At 43.8% G+C, this 25,399-nt stretch overlaps 1 protein-coding gene across 7 annotated transcripts in view; it reads left to right on the top strand.

Annotated features, from left to right (window-relative positions):
• The window catches only part of CYRIA (CYFIP related Rac1 interactor A), a 52,971-nt gene that overhangs the window by 17,165 nt on the left and 10,407 nt on the right, over positions 1 to 25,399 (top strand). Inside the window, exons 1-6 of one of the 7 annotated variants that reach the window (XM_073674132.1) lie at positions 353 to 640; positions 840 to 905; positions 1,380 to 1,459; positions 19,075 to 19,154; positions 24,400 to 24,521; positions 25,069 to 25,174. In XM_073674132.1, coding sequence (XP_073530233.1) covers positions 19,082 to 19,154; positions 24,400 to 24,521; positions 25,069 to 25,174 — 301 coding nt within the window. In that variant the 5' untranslated portion in view covers positions 353 to 640; positions 840 to 905; positions 1,380 to 1,459; positions 19,075 to 19,081. Of the gene's footprint in view, positions 1 to 350; positions 641 to 839; positions 906 to 1,379; positions 1,460 to 18,784; positions 18,865 to 19,074; positions 19,155 to 24,399; positions 24,522 to 25,068; positions 25,175 to 25,399 lie in introns of those variants that run through there. The other 6 variants (XM_073674134.1, XM_073674130.1, XM_073674135.1 and 3 more) reach the window with 6 other exon arrangements.

Genomic DNA, 25,399 nt, shown 5'->3' on the forward strand with positions numbered 1-25,399 from the left:
TCTGCTGATTTGTTGCCAAATGATCACCTTTCAGCACTATAAATAAGGTCGGCCCCTACTAAGTGTAATAGATAAGGGAAGATTTGCTTTAACCATTTATTATCCAAAGCGATAGGAAGCCTATTGATTTGTGCCGGGGCACTGCAGAGGGGGCGAACATTTCTATCAAGACCTGTCATAGATGATGAAAACCAATCATTTAAAGGGGATGTTCGATTGATCCCAGAGCCAGCACTGGCAGCTAATCCATGAAGAGAATAGGTAGGAAGGCTGGTCTCTTTTCCTCTGCAGCGCTCGTGTCCCCCCTGTATGAGCGATGCTTTGTCTGCGGGCGGCCTGCAGTGCTGATAACGGCGCACGGATTCACATTTGATAAAAGGATGTTCCCAGCCGTGTGCGAGCCGTCATGCCCATACATGGTCACTGCCATAGGCGGACACTTTCTATTGGGACCGTCTGATTCTCACTTGGGGGGCTACCTACGAATTCTCCAACCGGGGACATTTCTTTCCCTCCTCCTTCTGCCTTTTTTTTGAAGGACATAGAAGTGAATTGGCGTCCAGCATGTGAACAAGTGGCCGTATTTTACGGGGGATCACATTGTAAGATCAGGATCCGCATGACAATCCGCTCATTGAAGGTATTGTCTGCTGGCAATGGGGATGCACCGATAAAGAGGCGCTCTAGTGATGCTTGGCTTATGGATTAACCCTTTATTATTTTCCAGCATACTGATTTTTTTTTTTTTTTTTTTGCAAGCTATTATATTACACATTGCATTCATGCAGATACAACCTGTAACACAAATCTATCTTTTTTTTTTTTTCATTTTCTTACAGATTTGGGGAACTCATGTTAAAAGGGGACATAATTTGAAGAGGTCGTTCAGAAACTTGGTGGAAAAGGTAAATAAATTTTCAGTGATTTTTATGATCTGTATATTTAATGGTAAAAGCCCTGCTGGGGAATTTATAGAGACCCTACGTGGTATAGGAGTCATCAAGCGTAAGATGGGGCAGAAAATGTCTGCGCTACGACTCCTTAGGAGCTGTCCAACCCGAACATCCATGGTGTGTGTACCGTATATATTATTAATATTAGTTTTATTATTATTAGTTTTTATTTTTTCTATTTTTTTTAATTTTTTTTACTATTTTTAACGATTCATTATTTTTACTTTTATTTTACAATTGTTATTTTTTACTATTATTAATAATATAAAAGTAGTTGTAGTAAAAAAATATATTAATAAAAAAATATATATATTTTTTACTAATATAAAAATATTATTAATTTAATATTGTTAAAATAGTAAAAAAAAAAAAAATAGAAAAAATAATAGTATATTTTTACTATTTCTGTATTCACATGAAAAATAGGGTGAGGACTGCACAGCAACTCGTAGCTGTATTAATTAACGGGGTTGACCGGTGACTAAAAGTTGTTGCCTATCCACAAGGTAGGTGATAACTTAGTTTGGGTGCTGGGATCCTTGCCCGATCAGTGGAGGTCTCAGAGTTTGACCCACAGTTATATAATGTCAGTACACAAGTGTAGCGTTGTGCTTGGGGGTCCGTATTCAGCAAGGCGTATACGAGAACAGCCCCACCGTGCAACTTCTACTGGAACAAAGTCTTGTGGCCAGAGGAAAGCAGATAAGAAGAGGCTATCTGGCTAATATGAATTAAAGGGGTTGTCCGGAGAGAAGTACTCATCGCTCACCTATCTGCTACACAGACGATATCTTACAGATGGGTGGGGATCCGTCTCTGGGGCATTCTTATCCCTGTTGGAGTGGAGTAGCAGTATGCTTGTTGGACCGCCACTCCATTCATTCCCAATGGCGTTGAAAGTGACTAGTGGCGGTCGGGCATGTGGCATGTAGCCTGTGCTGGCAGTCGGTACGATCCCTCAGGATAAATATTACCTATACTGTGAATAGGTGAGTGATAATTTATCCTCGCCGGACAACCCCTTTATTTTACCTAGGTCAGAACACCCTCTTATCACCGGTTCTGCCTTGACCACAAAACCTTGGATGGGAGATGTTGAATGGAGGGGCTGTTCACGCATCCGTCCGGTCGCATGTGCTTAGCCACACACAACACTGCGCCTGTCAGTACTTAGCGTAAAACCCTCCATACACATTAGGTGTTGATGGCTGTCTCTCCCCACTCCTCCGTACACAGGAGTGGCCGGCTCGGCCATCCGAGAGCTCCTGTTCTCTGATACACTTCTGGCAGCGGCTTATCTCCCACCGATCAAAAGGATCGGGCGTTTAAATTCAACAGGCAGGACCCTTCTCTTTTCCGACATGTGGGGGGGAAGCGTCGGGAGGCCTCCATACAAATTAGGTGGTCAGCTGAAATCTACAGTTTCCATCAAACATTTTTCTAATGTATATGGTGAAAGGAGGAGGGTCTTCAGAATGGTGCAGCAGGCTGCCTGAGCGACCTGCTGCTCTTTATCTGGTGCTTTGGTCAATTGGATTTATTAGTATTAGCAGATTTTCAAGGTTTTTTTTCGTGATCATCTAATAATGTTGTTAGCCAAAATTCATGAATTCTTATCCGAGAGTTTTCTGAATATTTATAGGTGGTAGGTTAAAAGCGTGAAATGTGTCTTGCTATGTTATATTTTACTGGTGCCTTTTCTCGACCAATTTCCCAAATTCCAATTTATTCTTAATTCTGACACCACTAGAGGGCGCTTGGGAGCTTACTGCATACTGTGTGCAGGCATAGTTTGCAGTCAGCTCCTAGGCTCCCCCTAGTGGTGGTGGAATATTAGCATTTAAGTCTTAAAGCAACGGATTTACAATTCTGTGTGAGAAAAAAAAAAAAAATCTAATGCAATTCAAACATAAATTTATCCAAAGTGAGAGAAATATCAATCAGGCCCCACACGTGACCCTTAATGTGTATTGAGTAGCTGGTGAGTAAGGGTAGAAGTTCACTTTAAACATAAACCTAGATTATCCAAAAAGTTGCAGTGGAACTTGAAAGGGCAATCCAGGACATCAGCGCTGCAGCCAGTGATTGGCTGCAGCTATCATGTATCTGTACGCCCAGAGCAGAGACTGAGACCTAGTGGAGGATCAGACTACATGCGGTTTGGTTGGTTTGCATAGGAGCTGCGTACAGAAAGTAGTGGGGGATTTTTATTCAAGGAGCACAGTTGCTACTTTTTTTCTTGTTGTGAAGGTGCCACTGGAAATGGCAGGGCTCTGATGGGTTTGGTCACCGAGATGACCAATTCCCAGCCTAGGTGTGACATTTTTTGTTTCCTGTGATCCCGTGCTGACTTCATGGTTGGGGGTAAGTAAATCTCCTCTGTGTACGGAGATGAGCAGCAGCTCTGCTGATCCATACTCAGAAGGGGGGTTTATTATATGGTCTGTCCTTAGGATCGCCTATTAACATGAAGGTATTGGGGGGGTCTGGCTCAGGGCCCGACATCTTATCAATCAGCTGATGAAGGGGTTCACTAAGAGCCGCTTCTCCCTTATTTACCAGGTTGGGCTGTGTCTAATATTGTACCCAAGTCTCATTCACCTGAATAAGGCTGTGTTTCGCCTTTTAATCAAGAGACCAGTCAGGTCTTGGAAAAACCCCTTTTTAAAGCTTTTTTTTTTTTTTTAACACTTCTGGATTTTTTTATATGCATGCAGGTTCTTTTTCCTGTAAAGAAGCCTATAAGGAGGGGGGGGGGGGAAGCATATACCAAAAGTTGTGCATTTCAGATTCAGCCAACATCTGTCCTCAACGTTCATGGTCGCCATTGTTGTTCTTTCTACACAGTCCCAGTAGAAATGGTAACCTCGCCTGGTGTTGTGCCATACCTTTTAAGAAAAGACCCTCCATCTGTTGCTTTGTGGAAAGCGTACAGCTTTTCAGGCGTGTAAGAACTGAAAAATTAGCCTATGTTCACACTAGGCGTTTTTCAGCGTTTTTTTTTTTTTTCTGCAGGAAAAACCCTGATCTTTTGGCAGGAAAGTTTTTGCCTCTAAAAAGCCAGTTTTCCTGCGTTTTTTTGCTGCATTTTTGTCGCTATCAGCATGCATAAAAAGACATATGGACAAAGTTCAGTGACAAAGAAAAATGACCTATGCAACTTCATCAGGTTTTGGCACAAAAAAACGGAGCAAAACCTGATACCTGTGTTTTTTTGCAGCGTTTTTGTCACATGCTCTATTGTGCAAAAACCATGAAGAGCACAAAATACTGATGACAAAAAAAACCCAATGTGTGTGCATGAGATGTCTGAAATCTCATAGACTTTGCTGGTACTGTCAAACGCAGATGAAAATTTGCACAAAAAAATAGCCATAAGCATCCTTAGATCTGAGGTGAGCCGATCACAAAGTGTCGCCGTGGTGGGACCTCCAACGATCAGCTGTGATCTGTGAGGAAATGTGATAATAAGCGTGTAATTTCTTCAGCAGCACCCCCACAGGGGAAATCAAGTATTACACTTCATCCATTCAAATCAATGTGTTATGTGTGACACGCAGGACAGGATCAGGTCCCCCAGAGCTAAAAAAAAAACAACAACTTTGTAATCCTTCTCTAACCAGAATATGAGGATTGTGAACAGAGGACCCCCTATCATTTCTAAACTGGACTTCTCCTTTTAAATTGTGCATATGTCCAGTTTGTAAAAGAAGTGCGGACCCTCCATCAGGACAAGAGGCCATTCAGTCGGTGGCTTTGGGCCAGTCTGTGTTGGTGCTATTCTGTGTAGGCCTTTATGGGCGTCTGATCCAGAATTCCCCATATTCCGGACATAGGATGCTGGATTATTGACTTTCCCTCTGCGTATATAGAGGCATTCTGCATATACGGACGATGGCTCCAGGTATTGACCATTGCTCCTTGACTCTGTTTATGCGTCCTCCCTGTTCTGCTGGGAGTGGTCCTATGGGTCCGGCGTCATTCCTCTCCGTGTCCTCAGACCCACGCTGCCAAGAAGACAAGTGCTGTTTGTTTCCTTCCCTTCGTGGATTTTACTCCCTTTTCAGAGACATCCATTATTCTCTCCTTTTGAGGGGGGCGGCTGGGGATGTCCTCTTTCTGCTGACTGTCCATTGTGGGGCCGGGTGCGCACTTCCTCCTTATTTTATTTAAAAAAAAGAAAAATAAAAATATTCAACTCCTAATATTGAGGAAAAGAAAATGTTTTGCCTTTTCTTGTATCAGTGATTGACATAGAAAAAGTGGAGCAAGTTCAGAGAAGAGCTACCAGGATGGTGAGCGAACTGAAAACTGTCCTACGAGGAACGGTTAGAGGATCTGGGAATGTTTAGCTTGCAAAAAAGAAGACTGAGAGGAGACTTAATAGCTGTCTACAAATATCTCAAGGGCTGTCACATTGTAGAAGGATCAACTTTATTCTCATTTGCACAAGGAAAGACTAGAAGCAATGGGATGAAACTGAATGGGAGGAGACACAGATTAGATATTAGAAAAAACTTTTTGACAGTTAGGGTGATTAATGAGTGGAACAGGCTGCCACGAGAGGTGGTGAGTTCCCCTTCAATGGATGTCTTCAAACAGAGGCTGGACAGACATCTGTCTGAGATGGTTTAGTGAATCCTGCATTGAGCAGAGGGTTGGACACTATGACCCTGGAGGTCCCCTCCAACGCTAACATTCTATGAATGAAGTTTGATAAAGTTTGGTGACATAATTTTGAGCGCCTGAAGGTTCTTAGAGACCCCTCTGGACATTAGTTGCCCCCTGTTATCCATATCCTCAGCTCTTCAGCACAGACCGGTGAGGGAATAGCACAAGCATTTACTCATCTCCTGGCTGCGAAAACCCATAAAACGTTGCCGTCGTTGGGAAGGGACAGACAGATCCCAAGGCGACCACTAATTTCAGTGATGTTATGTCTGGAGCTGTGGGGATACTCCCTGCTGTACCGGGCTGACAGTATGTGGGCGACTGACCTCTGTCCAAGTCATCATACTATACCAGGATTAAAGGGAAACTTGTAAAGTTTCCCTTTAATTTTATTCCTCGAGTATTTCTATTGGTTCAGTGTTATAAGCTGCTCCTAAAATAATAGGCAATAAGTGACCCCCTCTGCTGGATATCTCGCTCCTCCTCTACAGTTGCCCATTAGATCTATAATTTCCTCTGCAGATTGTAGCTGCTCGCTGGGGTTCCTGGCAGCAGTGCACATATTATGTTCAGGAACTGTCCTGATCATCTTGCTCTATTGCTTGTGATCCACTCTTGTTCATCAGCATCCTGTCAGCACTATAGGAGCTGGAATTTTCCTTTATTTCACATCCTAGCATTCCAGATCCTACCATTATCCAATTGCTTGTTTGCCTTGATTCAAAAACCCATCGCTCAGTTATGTCTACATGCAGTGTGACCGTTATGCCGGCATTCCTCAGTAGATGGCTGCAGGCAGAATGATAATTTGATTGACAGGTGTCCCTGACACTCCCATAACACAGGAATCCTTAGCTCAGCCGAGCACTTCTCTGTTCTCCATGTGCAGCTGCTGTCAGATGATTCTGCTAGTGCCTCCACCTCCTCCAAGCAAAAGGATCAGGTGATTGAAATCTAGCCACCCGATCTTATGTCCCTGACATAATGTGGGAGACCCTCCTAACACATTAGCTAAGCCGACCAAACATGCCACCTGGACTGGCTGTCCATCTAAAGTGTTCCTGCTCCCCATCCCCCCCCCCTCCTGCCTTGCGGCCGGACGGGGCCCGCCTCGTTCGCCCTCCTGCCTTGCGGCCGGACGGGGCCCGCCTCGTTCGCCCTCCTGCCTTGCGGCCGGACGGGGCCCGCCTCGTTCGCCCTCCTGCCTTGCGGCCGGACGGGGCCCGCCTCGTTCGCCCTCCTGCCTTGCGGCCGGACGGGGCCCGCCTTGTTCGCCCTCCTGCCTTGCGGCCGGTCTCATTTTTTCTTTTGCTGGAGACTGATTACACTTGGCAGTAAGTTAGACAGGAGGGAGGCACCTAGCGGCCGGCACTTTGCAGAGACTTGCAGATTGTCTGGGTTTATGGTAAATTAGTCCTCATGATGGCGCTCTTGAAAATCATATTTTTTGTCTAATGAGATCATGTTGTTGAAAGGTCAAGGATTGCAGTTATCTTCACCCCTCTGGGGGCACTTGTAGGGCTATCCATCCTAGATGTCTGGGTCCATGAACAGAATGTCAGAATCACAGTGAAGACTGACAATGACACAAGGAAAAACCAGAGACAAATTGCATCTTGAGCTAAAATATTTACATGTATTTTTATGCATTTATTTAGTAAATTCTCCTCTAACCCCGGCTGTGTGACGTATAGTTGTTGTGTGCTGCATACATTACTGTGCCACAAGGCCCCATTGTGTGACTGTGAGCGGCCCACTATGTGGTGGAACAATCAAACCTCCCTCTTTTCAGAGCTGCAGGCGGAGGACGGCCGCTGCTTTCCCTGGGATTTCCCCACACTGAATGCCAGAACTTTATAACAATCACTTCCACTTTTTTTTTTTTTCCCTTCTCTGGATCTAAACACTACAGCGAAGTGTAAAATAGAGCACCCCGGGGGCAGAGGGCTATCTGTGCGGTGCACATGCAGGAGGTCCATGAATCTGCTCCTCCGGGCAGGAAATCCCACAGCTGCTCTGCCTGTAACGTCGCCTTGTAAAGTGCCACAGATGGGAAATAATAACCCTCTTTACTATTTTATTGGCCCAATTCTAAGGGGCAGACCATATAAAGGCCCTACGTAGATTGGGGCTTTAATGGAAGTTTTTCAGCCTAAACTGACAGCATAAACTAAGTACATAGCCTTATAGGGGATCTATAAAAATTGCACATTTTTAATGTAGTAGTCACTGCCTTTTCTTTTCCGAAACAGAAGTTTAATCAGATATGTAAATTAGGCTGCTCTGTGCACCCTGGGTGTGGCCGAGGGGGTTTGGTGCACCCTGAGTGTGGCCGAGGGGGTTTGGTGCACCGTTCTACCCACTGATTGTACATGCCCCGCCTTCCTCACTGGTGATTGACAGCACTGACTTGCCTAAGCTTTCTCTACAGGCAGTGCTCATTGCTGCAAAAGCCAGTGGTGTTAATTGGCAGTGAGGGGGACGGGGACATGCAATACCAGTAGGTAGTACAGTGCACTGAGCCTCTTGGCCACACCCAGGGTGCACCATCACCATAATTGGCACATTTGATTAAAATTCACTTGCTGGGCAGCAATTAAAACACTAAAGTTGGAACTATTGTTACAAAGGTTATATCCCCCGTAAGGCTTTGTGCTCAGTTTTATACTGTCAGTTTGGACTGACATGCTGCTTTATAAGCGAGTCTGTCGTCACAGAATGACTGTTCCGACCAAACACAAGCGCTCGGTGCACCCTTGGTGTGGCCAAATAGTTATGTGCACCTTCCCACTTACCGGTTTTCCATCTTTCGTCATCCTCCTCTTTGACAGCTTTTAGCTTTACTGGATCCAAAGGGGGGCAGTGGTAGATAAGAAACATGTAGGCGACCTGTTTGGCCACACTAGAGGTGCACTGAGTGCCTGTGATTGGTTTGAACAGTCATTTTCTGCTGACAGTCCCTTTTTATTATGACTTTAAGGGCCTGAAAATGTTTATTTCACACAAATAATTTGTCACTTTGACATTTGGCCACTACATAATGCTTAATGATGTCATTCCAGACTAGATCTCATTAGAAAATCCCTAGGTAATTGAGGGGCGTCCATCATCCAGAGCAACAATGGTCTTTTTCTCCTGAGGACTGAGCATTGAACCAAAAGCCCACTGATCGAAATGAGGACTGCAATGTTTTACTTCACCAGTGGTGGTGCTGCTGGGGAATTCAACACTTGCAGGGTTCTTCTCTATATCACTGCAGATTATTGGGGCCATTTATCGCTTCTTTCAGTGGTCCAACGTGGGCAGTACCAAAATAGTCATCTTTTCATACAAGGGTCCTAAAGTACAATCTCTACAAGTTAGATGGGACCCTTAGTAGTGCACCGATCAGAGATCTGTAGGAAAGCATAGCAGTGTTTTGTTTTTCTACAGCGCCACCAAAAGGGAAAATGGGTATTACACATTATCAATGAGTGATCCTTCAATGCAATAAACTTTCAAGATGAACAGACTTCAACATCAATTATTTGTTAATTATTATTTCTGAAGAGGCCAAGATCAGTGATTTAGGAAAAAGATTCTGGTCTGTGCTCTCCCCAGGGGAATTAAAGGCTGTGATTGCTAAGAGGAGGGGGTGATAACATGAAGAAAAGCTCCTGTACCATCCTGACCTGTATGTGTCCCTGGCAGAGGAGGAGGTGATAACATGAAGAAAAGCTCCTGTACCATCCTGACCTGTATGTCATCATCCGCTGTGGATAAGGGATGAGGGTCCTAAACAGAGGACCCCCCTCTCTATTACACTGCATTGATGGCGCCCCCAATATTCGCCGACCACTACAGGAATGTGACTGTACATGGCCTCTGTTCACACACGTGCGCTTTGTTAGCACCTCTGCTCTCTTGCCCTTAAAAATGTCCTGGGACGTCAGTATGCCCCATTAACTTCATATGGATAGGGTTAGACTATGAGGGGTGATTAAGAAAAAAAAATACTCCCATTTTCCAGATGGGCTCAGGAGTAGTAGTCCATCCATTACTACTCTACCGAAAAACCTCATTAAATGTATATTGATCCTACTGTGGATTCAGAACTGACCTTTTTATTGTGGATGTAAAATGGATTTTCTCACAGCAGGGTGCGACTGCCCTGAGGAAGGCGTAAAGTGGACGGCACATAATAGCGGGGGACATCAGATGGAGCACCTGAATAATAAATGGCCTCTCCGTATTCATGTCCACCATGGATTCAGACTCCCAGGTTCCTCAGTTTTGCAAGAAGACAGTGCCAACTAGTGAGGCACATTGCTGCCCTGTGTGCCCGGCTGCCAGGGGCGGATACAGGAAGATGTGGAAACCTTACTCTGATTTCTAAGCAGTTTGCTCCACCTAGTGGACACATTGTGGAATAGCATGCAAAGTAAATATTATACAATGGGCTGCCCGGTTCTGACGGCTTCTTTCCAAACACAATACATGGGTGAGCTGATGGAGAGAAATCTCCTGGCTGCTGTTTTTTTTTTTTTTTTTTTCATTTATCAAAAAAAAAGAAATTGGGCTTTCCTCACCCTCCCTGGGTCCATCACTAAGTTTCCACCCGCTGCTCCTGTCGTCTGTTATTGTCTGCAGCGCTGACGTCACGTCAACACTGCAACCAATTGGTGAGCGCCAGTTGATTGAATGAGACGCTGAACTCGCTGATGGGCTGCAGTGTTGGAGACTCAGTGCTGGACCCAGGGAGGATGAGAAAAGCGTAGTTTGTATATTTTGTTTTTTAAATGAACTGCAGCCCAGGGGACAGGCTTTAAAAAAAATAAATACATTTAAAATAATAAAAAAAATAATAAAAATAATAATAAAATAAATAATAAAAAAAAATCGGAAAACTCCTTTAACTTTATCCAGCCACCTGGGTCCATTGATAAGACGTTGTCCTGTAGTGGAGAACCCTTTATAAGGTTCAGAGTGATGTTGTGACCCCTTTAAAAACTTGGCACTTGTTTTATCGGTCCATGCTCCAGAATTGTAATGTACGCCAGCGATGGCAGACACAGATTGGCATCTTAATTTATGGTAACTTTATCTGTTTGTTTGAGGCCCCGCTCTCTTAACCTGGAAAGTGTTAAGGGAAGTGCAGAAACCTCCAAAAAGTTGCAAATTTGTGCTCTAAAATATGCAAGAAAACCATTTGACATCACATACAGATTCAGAACACCTGACGTCACCAGACCTTTTAACGTTGAGGACCAGGGATGACATTTCAGTTCCTACAGCTTTTACGGTTTCTAGGTGATTTCTCTCTTTTTTTTTTTTTTTTTTTTTTTTTTTTATTATTCCTTTTTTTCCTTTTTTACACTTCCGCTATAGAACAGCAGGGGGCAGCAGAGGATTGCTGATGAGGCTCTTATCCTTTATGTAAGCGTCTCCTTCTCAGGAAATCCAGCGAGAGTAGCATTGCCGGGTTGTCATAACAGCTGCACAATGTCTGCCTATGTGTGTTTTAGCTTTGCCGGTTTTCCGGGACAATACCTCACTTCATACAATATCTCGCTTTGTACTTGGCTTTTCTCTCTGCTATTGTTTATTATGGAGCAGTTCAGATTTAATTCTTTATAAACTTTAATACTTTTCTTTTTTGGGGGGCTTTTTAGGATGTATACCTTTTAAACTTAACTTTACCATTTGGTTGTGCCTTATGGAATTGCACTTTGAGCAATTAATTAAAGGGAATCTGGCATTAGATTTCCTCCTTTGCCATCTAATTAGCACCCTAACAATCTGTCGCTTACACCCCATGTGCTTCCAAAAGATGATTTTCCTTGCTATATCCTAATGAGCATCTTAAGGTCCAGTGGGCGTGTACAGAGCACCCCGGCGCCTGGGGGGACCCTGATGACCCAGCCCCTGCCTTTTCATTTATGTGAATGATGTCTCCTGTATCCACCATCACGCTTAAGAGAGGGGCAAGATTGTCAGGTTTTTGGTGTGGGCCCAATTCTACGTGCAGTTTTCTTTTGAATGTCTTGGTAAAATAATGCATAAAAAAATCACATTTGTGGTTAAAAGTCTGACCCAAGCAGAACCTCAGACAGGTCCTCTCCAAGCAATAAACTTTCAAGATGAACAGGCTTCAACATCAATTATTTGTTAATTATTATTTCTGAAGAGGCCAAGATCAGTGATTTAGGAAAAAGATTCTGGTCTGTGCTCTCCCCAGGGGAATTAAAGGCTGTGATTGCTAAGAGGAGGGGGTGATAACATGAAGAAAAGCTCCTGTACCATCCTGACCTGTATGTGTCCCTGGCTGAGGAGGAGGTGATAACATGATGAAAAGCTCCTGCTCCATCCTGTTATAATGCCAATTCTAGTGATGCGTTTTAGACCATTAGATAGGTGAATGATCATGGCTTAACAGGACGGTGGTCACACAATTCCGACTCGTTCGTTGGGTGATTGAATGGTTTAAGCTGGTAAAGGAAAAAAAAATCGGCAGCACATTGCCGCCAAGTGTTAACACATTATGTGCTGCTGATGATGATGCCCCCATGGTTTGACGGCCAATGTAAACCAGCCGGTAAATGAGCGCTGAACGACACAGACTGACAAACACTGGTGGGAACAGAAGGATATGTTAATGCGATCGTTCTGTACCTATGTACATGATCTAATTGTTGGCAGGTCATTCTTTCTGTACACTGGGTAATGATAAGGTGTCACTAATAACCAGGGCTGTGGAGTCGGTATAAAATGGACCGACTCCAACTCCTAAAATATATAATAAATTGGGTACAGTGGTTCAATGCAGTTTGTGGGGAATATTTTTTCATAAGAATTTGGGAAAGTTATGAAATGTCCTATTCCTGATCTAAGGGTCTAGACTTTTAGCTGAGATGAATCTGTGCTACAGTAAATTTATCACTTAAACATGAGCCGTGTATGAGGGAGTCGGAGTCATGGAAATTGAGGAGTCGGAGGTTTGGCTTACCGGCTCCACAGCCCTGCTAATAACGATATTTTTATTATTTTTATTATTATTACTATTTATTTTTTTGTGTGAATGTAAACATAAAAAACCTGCTGCTCGTACACCACCTCAGGAACATGCTCAACCCTAAAAGCCCATGAGCCTATTGTCACGCTACAGGGTAGCACATAGGCTTTTAGGGCTGAGCATGTTCCTGCGATGGTGTACGAGCAACAGGTTTTTTTATGTTTACATTCACAAAAATAAAAAATAATAAAAATGGTTATTTAAAGGGGTTTGCCAACTATGACTATCTTTTTTACTATCTGTACCCGGCCACGCGTTGCCGTGGCTCATTCTGGTTAAATGGAAAAGGAAAAAAAAAAGAGCGCGCGCACGGTCACTTTTCTAAAATATTTAATTTCACAATGCTTGTGGGTATACAATATTTTTTGTTGTTCCATTGTCTGTGTAGATATAGAGATTGTCTGGTTTGCCGACTCTAGAACACGCAACATATAATTGTCCATGTGAGAAGCAATCCGTGTCCAGATGTAAACCGCACAGTTCTACAGATCGGCCCTGAGCTTTGTTCATGGTGATTGCAAATTTCAAAATCTTAAATCTCCGAAAGTTCTTCACTGATTCCTTTTGAAATTTTTACACAGTCAGGTGTCACAATGGAGCCGGTCATGTCGGGGATTGCTAGTTATGCAGTTCTCTAGTACAGAGGGAATATGACAGGAGGGGGCGCAGAGATGAAGTCAGGCGGCAGAGGAGGAGGGGGTGATCCGCTTAACATGTCCAGAGCCAGTACCGGCCAGATCACAGCGCCGCTCCCGCTTGTGGAGCAGTGGGATTTGCAGTCGCTCGCTATCCGCCCACTGCTGCGAGGCCCAGCTCAGCGCCCAGAGCGGAGGCCGCGGCCTGTGCCTCTCCGTGCAGCCTCCCTCTCTCCTTCCCTCCCTTCCCTGCTTGTTGTTGCGCAGTCGTAAATAAGGCTCACCTGCTGGAGAAGAAGCCGCAGCAGCAGCGGTGCCGGAGAGCAGAGGCGGCCACCTCTCAGGCGGTGGTGATGATGAGCAGCAGAGTCTTTCGGCCTCGAACAGACGGTCTCGTCATTCCCCTTCCCTCCAACCCCCACGGGGGACACAAAAGGAGCAGAGCACAGGCAGCGGCTGGGGCAAATGAAGAAGAGGGAGAAGGGTTTATGAATGAGATGTCAGTAAGGGGGGGGAGAATGCTGGGCGGCCAGGGAGAGTCAGCCTGGGACTGAGCTCGTAACACCCCCCCTCTCCTTGTTGCTTTTACGTCCAACAGCTGGTATATAAAAACATAGTAGGTATATAAAAACATGCGTGTATTCAAATGCAACGTTGTGTCAAAATTTCAAAGCAATAGAAGAACTTTCGGAGATTTAAGATTTTGAACAAACGAACATTTACATTTTTATTTATATATAGATCAGATAGATGGCAAATGTATAAGGGGACCCCCGCCGATCACTAGATTAGGCGACCAGAGCTGCCTTTCCTCTTCGCTGCTCTCGCCGTGAAGAGGAGATTGGACAGAGCGGTGGGCGTATTTATCCTGCTGTTCCATTTGACTTCAGAGGTCAATAAACAGTTAAAAGGCCAAAGCCTGCTGTACAGACGAAAAGGTGACTAAAGCCCCCCATGGTACAGATTGGTGGGTGCTACCAGAAATCTAGACATTTATGCCTTATCCTGTGGGGTAGGTGATAAATATTCACCATGGGACCAATACCTTTTTAAAAGAATTATCCTTGAGGGACCCTTGCCAATCCTCAGAACGAGGGTCCAATAGAAATGAATAGAGCGTGGTCAAACCTATGCACCATGTGATCACTGCTCCATTCATGTCTATGGGACTGGTAGTGCACATGCATGAACACCTGTTCCATAGACAGAGAATACAGCAGTGGTCATGCATAATACGGCTGTTTTTTGCTCTGATTATAACTTGCTGATAATCAGAAAGGGGAAATTTTATCCCCGTTGGGGCACTCTTTCCTGTCGACGCTCGAAAATCCGAGTACAGCGGGGAATGAATGAAGCGGCGGTCACGTATGCGTCTATTCTAAAGAGGTTAAGTGCCCTGTTTTTCCAATCATTGCAGGTCCCACCGGTCAGACCTCACCGATCGTCAATTTATCACCTATCTCGTGGATAGGAGATCGGGCAACCTCTTTAAATATTGGGGGTCAAAGAGAACTGACACCCCCCTTATTTTGTGGATACGTGATAATCGTTCATTTGAATACAACAACAATCACCAATCTGAGCCAGCAGAATTCTGGGAAATTTCTGAACTGTGCAGAATTATGAATGCAGCTCTGGAGTATAACATGATGCAGCTAGGTGCATGAGTAATATACATCATTATATTTGTAAAATGGTCTTAGTAGAGGGACGTTCCCTCTATTTGTAATGATATTCCTGCTCATTAGTGTAACCCGGTCAGGCATATTAGTATTTGATGATGTACTATGCGGTCAGCGCCGGCAATAGATTCACCCACAAGAAAGAAGAAGAAATGCCTGAGGATTAGATTTTCCCGACTCCCGGTCACTGTCCCGGCCTGGTACCCACGGGCACATTATCCTCCATGAAGTCTGCCGCGCTCCCGGTGCCGCGTAGAAAAGGCTTATTGACGGGGAGCGGGTGCCCCTGGTTAAGCCTGGAAGCCACAGTCTCCAGCTCCTGTCTGCACAGTAATGTGGACACCATTATTACATTTCCAGCAGCCCAGCCTTTACTAAACAAACTCGCGCCCTTAATTCACATGACTGGGGCTTAATCACATCAGCAGTGAGCCCCCCGGGGGGATCCTGCACTCCGGAGTAAGTAAACAAATCCTCCGTACCACCTTCCCCATTCAGATAAGGTTACACATTGCGGCCCTTTATTAACTGAAAATAAAAACATGTTTTCCTGCTGCAGACAAGAGCCGGCCTTTTTTTCTTTTCATGGTGGCATAAGCCGGGAACGTTCTTGTGACCACAGCGTGCGGGAAAAACAAATAGGACCTCACATACGTGCTGGGACGCCTTCCCATCACTGGAAGTTTTGGTGGATTTTTATTAGAAGAGGCTGGAAGTATCAGGGTTATCAGAGTAAAGTTTAGTTTTCTCCTCCTGATTGGTACAGCCACGACTTATTAAAACAATAAGTGGTCGCCTGGATTGTCGTATGTCTTTAGTACCCATAAATTCAATATTTTTTATTTATTTTTTTAGCAAGAGAGTTTTTCATGGGAGAGGCTTTTCCTTTTTTTTTCATGGGAGAGTCTTTTCCTTTTTTTCATGGGAGAGGCTTTTCCTTTTTTTCATGGGAGAGGCTTTTCCTTTTTTTTCATGGGAGAGGCTTTTCCTTTTTTTTTCATGGGAGAGGCTTTTCCTTTTTTTTCATGGGAGAGGCTTTTCCTTTTTTTTTCATGGGAGAGGCTTTTCCTTTTTTTTCATGGGAGAGGCTTTTCCTTTTTTTTCATGGGAGAGGCTTTTCCTTTTTTTTCATGGGAGAGGCTTTTCCTTTTTTTTCATGGGAGAGGCTTTTCCTTTTTTTTCATGGGAGAGGCTTTTCCTTTTTTTTCATGGGAGAGGCTTTTCCTTTTTTTTCATGGGAGAGGCTTTTCCTTTTTTTTCATGGGAGAGTCTGCTTTTACCGCTGAAAATGACAACTGGCTGCAGCAGGAGCCTCCCCCCTTTGCCCTATTTGCAGTAGGACTAGAGATTATGAAGTCTCACACCCTTGATTAAAGAGTTATTCACATGGTAATTTATAATCCCGTATTCTTAGAGAATGGGGCTCTAGAACCCGGGAATTTGGTTATGCAGAGGGGTGCAAGGTTGACCTCTGCTTTATGCATTGTGATCTGTGGCTGTGACCATGGCCCAGCACTTTGATTGACAGCTCGCACTGCAACACATCTTTGCATAGTGAGCTGTCAAAGTGGCAGGGTGTCCTTACAGTAGTCGCAGCTCACCATGTACTGAACGGTGTCTGTAGCCATTCTGGGCATGCCTCTGACTGAAAGGCAAGTGTCTAAGGTTGAAATACTCTTTTTTGAAAGGCTGTGCACGCTTTCAACATGGGTAAAATTATTTTTATAGAAGTCTGTGAACAGCATCTTGGTGATGCTCCCATTTTCCATTTTTCCATATGTTAGAGTAATTTTATAAAGTAAAAGTAACCATTAAGTTTCAATCTGCTGCCTGATCTAAATTTCCGATTTTTCTCTTGTGGGAGTGATTCTCCCTGTAATATAGGCTGGATGTGAGTTCTGTGTGAATCCATGGCGTTGTCTTCATTGCCTCATATATTGGCACAGCTTCTATCCTGCACTAAATTTCCTTTTCATGTGCCCTCTTCCTTGTCTACTTATCTACAGCCTGTTTTTTCTCCAATCCTCCAATCCCTGAGACTGTACATGCTTTCTCCTCTCCAATGAAAATCTGTGTACTACACCCTCCACTATCTCTCTAACATTCAGAGAAGAGAGGAGTCCGAGACCCATCACAAGCTCTGGCAGAATTGTAACATGTTTGCAGATCACTCGGCTAAATAAAAGACGTACAGACTCTCTGGAAAGATTTAAAGGGGGTGTTCAGGCTTGGGGTTCAAGTCTGTATTCTCTCTAAGTGACTGAAGACTAGTGAACCCTCACAGCGCATGCCATGCACATTGTCAGGATTCTCTGGGAGCAGGCAGGCACATGACCACAAGTATGCGATTTGTATGACGCAGGCACATGCCGACTAGACGTGAATGGCCTCACTCAATACAAGTGGATAGGGCGAGGCCGGACACGTCTAGTTGGAATGTGTCAGGAAGTATGCAAATTGTAGTGTTGCCGGCATCTGAGATTCCTGATAGCGCACACTATGCTCTGTGAGGATTAACTTGAGTCCCATGCCTGGACAACCCCTTTTAATGGTTTAAAAAAAAATAAAAAATTTAATGAAGTTTTATAAAGTTGCTTAACTTTGCATTCAGGAAAAAAATGAAGAATAAAAAAAAAAAAAAATGTGCGAGGGTTCACATGGCCTATAAAAGTACTCAGTAGTGTCTGATATTCTGGCACCTGATGGATCAAATAGATGTTGGATTACAGGATTGCTGTATTTAATCTTAACCCATAATGATTGCATTTCTTTTTGTTATGTGATGGACAGAAGGTGCAGCACTGAATGGTTTCCTTTGGCCGTGCTGTTAAAATGCTTTAGAAGATCAGTACAAACAGATGAAGAAAGCACAAAACACAGACTTTAAAGAAGCACTCCTCCTCCTCCTCCCATCAAAGTTTTTATCCTTTTTAATATATTGCAATCATCATATTATACAGCATCGGGTACTTACAATTGCTCATTTTGCCTTTCTACCCAGCTAATTCTTCTCTTTTCCAATAGGTCTGACATCACATGATTAAAAACTGACTTCTAAGCTCTATGTGGAAGCAGGAGGTCAATTATAACTGCACGAGTCACTGCAAAAGTCTATGGCAAGGGGGGGAGGTAGCAGCTGGGTCAGGGTGCTGAACAGGGGGGGGGTGATAAATGCAGGAACAAGAGACTTCCTGTGTCTACATAGAGCAGAGAGAAGAGAAGAATTAACTGGGTAGAAAGGCAAAATGAGTAATTGTAAGTGCACAGTGCCAAATAATATGATGACTGCAATATATCAAGAGGAGAAAAACTTTGATGGGAGGAGGAGTGCTTCTTTAAGTTCAAGGGGATCTGCTGGAAGTCCACAAAGTGGGAACCTGCTTTAAAGGGTGGTGTCCTCAAAGACAGAGAAGGCTTATCCCTAGGATGCACCGCCAGTGTCCGATCTGGTGGGGATCACTTGAAAGAAGAAAGTCTCGTGCCACCTAGTCTCCTTTCGGCATAGCTATGCTCTCTTCTGGCCGGTGGCCTCCTGTTCGGTGCTTCTTTGTAATGGCCGTTCATGCGGTTGACCAGACAATGTGCTTCCTAGCCGCTCTGCCTCTTCATGCTATTGCACAGAGGGGGCAGACTGGACAGACCCATGGCGTAGCCTAGAAATAAGCTTCAAATGTTTTTTGACAAAGACTACCCCTTTACATTTTCTTTTTTTAAAGAGCACTTATTTGGTCTGCTGATTGCCATTAACCCCTGCATTGATGATTGTGTACTGTTCTGTATTATATCCACCAGGTTTGCTGGGATGGGTAATCTTCTTAAAGTGCTAACAAGGGAAATAGAAAACTATCCACATTTTTTCCTGGATTTTGAAAGTAAGTTTTCTATTAATTATATGTGTCGCGAGACAATCGGTGACCACCCTCTCCTCCTCTTCTTCTTTCATGGGGTTTAGCTGATGAGCCTGAACGTGACCCGCCACCTCTGCACCGGAGACCGCCGTCTGCTCGCATGTTTCTTTATATCTCACACACTTAGCACTTCTCTTTCCTTTTTTTTTCTCTCTTTTTTTTTCCCTTTTTCAGGAGCCAAATGGGAAATCTTTTAAAAGTTCTTACATGCACAGAGCTTGATCAAGGGCCAAACTTTTTCCTTGACTTTGAAAGTGAGCACTTCTCTGTCTTGTGGCGGTGATGATTTCTCTACTAACACTGTTGCATGCTGCATGCTTTCCGAAGATTTGCAAACAATGTAGATGGTCACACATGAGAATATACCTAAAGAAACAAATATGTATATGTATTCGCTATTACCATTTGATGGGTCAGAGAATCTGGCCTTTTCACACAACTCTTCCCCTTTTAAAGGGAAATCATAAGTTTCTGTGAATCAGAGTACTGCTGCAACGTTAAGGGGTTAATTCCCATCTTCCTATATGGACTATTGTCGGATAGAGCTTGTAAAACCAAGCACTTTTGCAATTTACCGCTTATTAAAATTTTCAACCGTTTGTGAAATATTAACTTTTTTTTTTCTTTTGTTTACAGCTCGTTGTCTAGGAAACAGACCACCGTTGCTGGTCGGTCTCCAAGGCAATGAACCTGTAAACAAGTGTTAATATCTCAAGAACGGCTGAATATTTTACTAAGCAGAAAATTGCAAAAGGGCTCATTTTTACAAGATCTATTCAACCGTATCTTTTTTCTAAGAAGATGGGAATAACCCTTTAAAGGATTATTGTTATTTTTTACATTTTATGGCATATCTACAGGATACGATAGGTGCAACGGTGGGACCAGCGTCAATTTCGAGAAGGTGACTGCTCACCTGGCTGTGGCATAAGTGTGGTAGATGGTATTGTCACCGTAGAATGCCATAATAAAGTGCACCAGACCCCTTACGGTAGAGTAGACTTATCGGGATAACATTAATGACGACATGTTCCTGCTTGGGTCTCCTTGTAAGACCTTGCAATATTTGTGTGGTGGCAAAAGGTCATTAGAAACATTTTGAGGTTTACCCCTTAACCCTTGCTGAACACAAGTTTTGCAGGAGCCCTCAATGTGCTCATCAGGGTAGACTTTTGGTTATCCTCTCGATGTTGGGATGATTTCCCATGATGCATAGCCGGTGCCCAGATTTCTAAGTTGTTGCAAATCTTAACTTTTTTGCATGTGGATCTTTTCTTGTCTTGGTCTTGTTTTGACTAAAATAAAAGTTTCTGGAGATTTGAGTCTAGTCTGACGCCATGTTTTGGGCTATGTACTCTGCAGAGTGCTCTATCGGTCAGTTCAGGCTTTGTTCACATCTCGTTCTGGGAGTATATACTGATTTATGGCCATATAGTTACATGCATCAGCCATTTTTGTCTGTAAGTGGCCTACGGCTCTGATCAGTGTTTACTCTGAGAGCACTTCCTTCGCAGGCGCAGGTCATGTTCAAGTGCTGAGATGTAACCACAGTCTGAAGAAGACCCCGTCGGGTATCCTGAATTGTCTGTTTAGTACATACTTGCATTTCTTATATGCAAATTACCTCTTCAGAGGAAGAGGACTAGAACTCTAGCGCCACCTATTGGAAGTAGCAATCTACTAGCAGTAATAGGCGGTGCTATAGTTCTAGTCCTCTTCCTCTCTGAAGAGGTAATTTGCATATTTAATTTCCCAGAGGAGCATGCATGGCCTAAAAGTCTCCTCACTCTGACATGCCAGGCCTGGCTTGTCACTCTCCATAAGCTTTCTCGGAACTCCTTTGTTTAATTCTTCTATTTTTTTCCTCCTGGAAACATTTGAATTAATTGACAACAGGGCATCGCCATTCTGATTCACCTAGCCACTGAGACTGTCGGGACAGGCGTTGTTGTCCAGGGGGAATTGGAACGTCCAGCTGTCAATATAGTAATAGATAAGAGGACCGGCACAATGCGGAGTCTCTGGAGGAAGCGTCTTCATTCCATGTTTCATTCATTTTAGTATTTACTACAACAGACATGACGGGTGCAGACATGTAGTTAAAAAAAATAATTAAAATTTCTACTCATCTGAACAAAAACTTTTTGGATGGACTAATTGAATTTTTGTGTTTTGCCAGTTCCTGCATGTCGTACCTCACTAACCTGCATGTCTAACTCACTTGCATGGCTTGTGTGCGGAATTACTGCTGATACTTTTTTTTTTTTTTTCTTCACTTTTATCATTTTTTACTGTGTTCACCAAATCTGAGATTGTCTTTTCCATAAATGTCTGACCTTTTTGTTCATTTTGAAATGTTTTATTTCTTTGTCATGAAATCTTGATGATATTTTTTTGTGCCATTTTTGAAGTCTAAAGGATATGGGCTCATTTAGGGATATTTTTTTATACCTAAATGCATATATATTTTATCTATATCATTTTTTCCTAAAAGGAATTTTTGCAATAGTTTTGAAAATGTTGGGCCTTGTGTTTTCTACAGCCTCTATGCATCAGAGTACATAGCTGACTGCCGAATGCCGATCAGAGAATCCGTCAGTGTATGTAACTCTTATCTCTTCTTCTGAATCGCCTGTCTTTCAACTGGACACTGACTGATTCACTGGTAACTCATTCTGCAGTATCCTATGTATGGTGATTCATAGAGGCTGTAGAAACCAAACTGTACAACATTTTAGAGCAAACCCTATTACAAGGGTTATTTTATTTATTTTTAGCCAAAATATATGCATTTAAAGGGAATATGTCACCGGGTTTTTGCTACCTCATGAGAGCAACATAATGTAGGGACAGACCCTGATTCCAGTGATGTATCACTTGGTTTACTGGGTGCAGCATTTGTGATGTAGTAGAGCTGATTAGCAGCTTTCTATGCACTTTGTATATTAATCAGTGGTGAGGACGTGGTTGGTCCAGGAGGCACGTGGGTAGCTAGTCCGGGCAGTGATAATCTCTTGCTGATAAAACACTTATTGTATTGAAACGACCGCTCACAGCCTAGTAAGTGACACATCCCTGAAGTCAGTGTCTCAGCCCCTACCTATATCATGCTGCCCTCAGATTAAATGACAGCTGCCGACAGATTCCCTTTAATAAAAAGTGTCCATATCCTTTTTAAATGGTATTTTATGAAGACTTTGCACACACATTTACAAGCAGATACGTTCAACCATCTTCTGAGCACCATGGAGTCAATGATTTCTTTAATGTTACCCTAGGGGAACTTGCAAATAGCTACTTTATTGGGGGATCCTAAGGTCACTCGTCACATATTCACCTCGACCCCATAGGGACGCATTGCCTTTTCAGCAGTCACAACTTGCACCAAAACGGCGCCATTCCTGTCTAGTGGCCCTGTCTGATATTGCAGCTTAGTCTGAGAAGAGTGGCATTGTTACTTGCGGGGAAAAATCAGAAGCTTCTTTCTAATCTCATGCAACCTCCACGAAAGAATGTTCCCCGGGCGAATATATAGAGGTATACACAAATATTGTATGTGTTCCTGCTTTTAGCTGGGATTTGGGATAATTTAGCATCATGAATGGAGGCACAGAGCAGCGCTGTATCGGAGGGGTCATTAGACACGTACTGTGTGACCAGGACTGTACCGGTCTAGGTGCAGTCAGAGCAGCCGTGATTAGTAACGTATAGCCTGCGCTGGGAGTCAGCCGGCCCGGGATGGATTGCAGTTCCTGGCAGTCAGACAGGTCGGACAATGTTACCTGAGAGGCGTCCGTCCTCATCAGAAAGCCCAAATTGTTCCCAGCGCGGCGGAGCCAGCCAGAAATTCCCAGAAAATAAAAATAACGTGTTTCACTCCAGGGCCAAGACCGTGTCCTAGAAGGCACCTCCGAGCCCTGGTATTAGATGTATCACACATGTTTGTGCTCAGCGCGGATCAGATTGGCACGCATATGTAGTGTATGCAGCTGAACCGCAGCGGTCGCCCTGCAGTCACTACTCTGCCCACCCCAGGGAAACACATTTATCCGGCAGCATCTCGCACATAACGCAGACTGGGGAGATTATTGGGGATTTTATGCACGGATTCTGTGCGGCACAGCTTTAAAGAGATTTCGGTCATCAATATCTGATCGGTGGCGGTCCAACACCCAGCGCCCCCCACTGATGCCAGGGTGGCCAGATGTACTCGTAAAAGTGGCTGCACTCGATGACAGCAGCTCCTCCTGCAAACCCCTTTATATCTGTGTAAATCCCCCGTGAATATGGTAATGACGAATACACAGCACATTATGCTCCACAGTCACTATGTACTGCTGCGTGGTGCTTACTACAGATGCATATCACATAGCAGGTATGGGTGGGGTGCAGCATCTTTACCCCCTGTCCCATGCTGGTATATCAGATTAATGGCTAGGTCTAGGCTCCTAGATCCTGCGCTGATTCTGTAAAGCTGGCCAAACGCGTCAGTAGCTGCACAATGAGTGATCATTCAGATGACAGCTATATATCCCAGCTCAGCTATGAGCTCCTATAGACTTCCCTCCCACCAGGCTCTCCCCCTTCTGGTCCAGTTCCCTCCCTCTTCTAAGCTCCCACCGTCGGGTCCAGGCCCCCCACCGTCGGGTCCAGTCCCCTCTCCCTCTTCTTAGATCCCCCTGTCGGGTCCAGTCCCCTACCTCTTCTAAGCTCCCACCGTCGGGTCCAGGCCCCCCACCGTCGGGTCCAGTCCCCTCTCCCTCTTCTTAGCTTCCCCTGTCGGTTCCAGTCGCCTACCTCTTCTAAGCTCCCACCTTCGGGTCCAGGCCCCCCACTGTCGGGTCCAGTCCTCTCCCTCTTCTTAGCTCCCCCTGTCGGGTCCAGTCCTCCACTGTCAGGTCCAGTCCCCTACCTCTTCTAGACTGCCCCTGTTGGGTCCAGTGCCCTCCTCAGCAGCATAACGTAGGGGCAGAGAGAGCTTGATTTTGGGGATGTTACTCACTAGGCTGTGTGCTGTAATTTCCATAAAATCCAGTGTTTTATCAGCCGGAGAGTATCACTAGTGGACCACTGTGTAAGTGTCACTTATCAGTAATATATGTTGTCAATGCCAATGTATACAATGATTAGGATATTTTATAGTGATACAAGCAATTTTTAGGGGGAAAACTTCACAAATATCACTCGCTTCATAATGTAAAGAGTAATTTTTCCATTATAACTTGCAGATTGGCAGGGTCCGACTATTGGGATTTCCTATCCATTCTTTCTCTCTGCGACTGCTGGAAAAATCCCTGCAGTGTGTCCCATAAAAAAATGAATGTACATCATGCTGATCTCAGACGGGGTAGCAAAAACCTGGTGACAGATTCCCTTTAAAGCAGACCATCCCCATACACCCATGTCCAATCTGAGCACACACATGTTGCATTTGTCTGTGTATGCAAATGATATAATGCACTGCGTGGAAATTCTGATCTCCTTGTATCCGTGTTCTAGATGCTCAGCCCACGGACTGCGAGCGGGAAGTGTGGAACCAAGTCAACGCCGTGCTGCAGGAGTCTGAGAGCATTCTGTCCGATCTGCAAGCGTACAAGGGCGCCGGACAAGAGATACGAGATGTAGGGCCCTCAACTTAAAATCTAAAAAAAAAATAAATTAAAAAAATCTATATATATTATAGATTTTATTTTATATTACGGTATATTATATTTTATATTATAATAGAATACATATTTTATAATATACTTACTAGAATGCAAATAAATATATATATATATATAATATATAAAATAAATGTCTGTACCTGGACAATTATTACCCAAGTAATGTGCACATAGTGAGATGCATGTAACAGAAATGGGGCACTTTTATTTGGTATCACTGCGTGGCAGGAGAATTTAAGGTCTCCCTTGGACTAACTATTATTGGGTTAAATATAGTTTAATATATTTTTAGTATAATTTCAAGTTTAGATAATTTATGGACCATAAAATAAAATGCCTTCAAAAATTTGGGCTGAGAGAAAAATCAACTTTTTTGAATACAGCAGTGAAAAAGTTGTAATGTTCCCTAAAATACCCCAAATCGAGAGAGGGTTAAATTTACAGGAATTGTCCGTCTAGACCCTACGTGTCCTCACAATGGAGATTCCCGTGTATTTTTCAGGCTATCCAAAATCCTAATGACATCCAACTTCAGGAAAAAGCCTGGAACTCTGTCTGCCCCCTGGTCGTGCGGCTGAAGCGGTTTTACGAATTTTCTCTAAGACTTGGTAAGTTTTTCTTTTTTTTTTTTTTTTTTTCCCTCTCCAGACCCTGGCACGGCGTTCAGTCCTCGCTGCACTGCCAGAGAAATGTCACCATATACTAGAAGTAAAAGGTTAGGTTTCCTGACCATTAAAGTCTTACTACCATCATATGAAATAATCAGCTTTTATAAGACTTGTCTGTTTTTTGTGCCAATTTTGACACTTAAACTGCTCACAATGTGCCAGAAT

This window comes from Phyllobates terribilis, unplaced genomic scaffold, assembly GCF_046119375.1.
Source record: "Phyllobates terribilis strain yellow unplaced genomic scaffold, ASM4611937v1 Scaffold_3__8_contigs__length_932513732, whole genome shotgun sequence".
In the NCBI taxonomy this organism is placed as follows: domain Eukaryota; kingdom Metazoa; phylum Chordata; class Amphibia; order Anura; family Dendrobatidae; genus Phyllobates; species Phyllobates terribilis.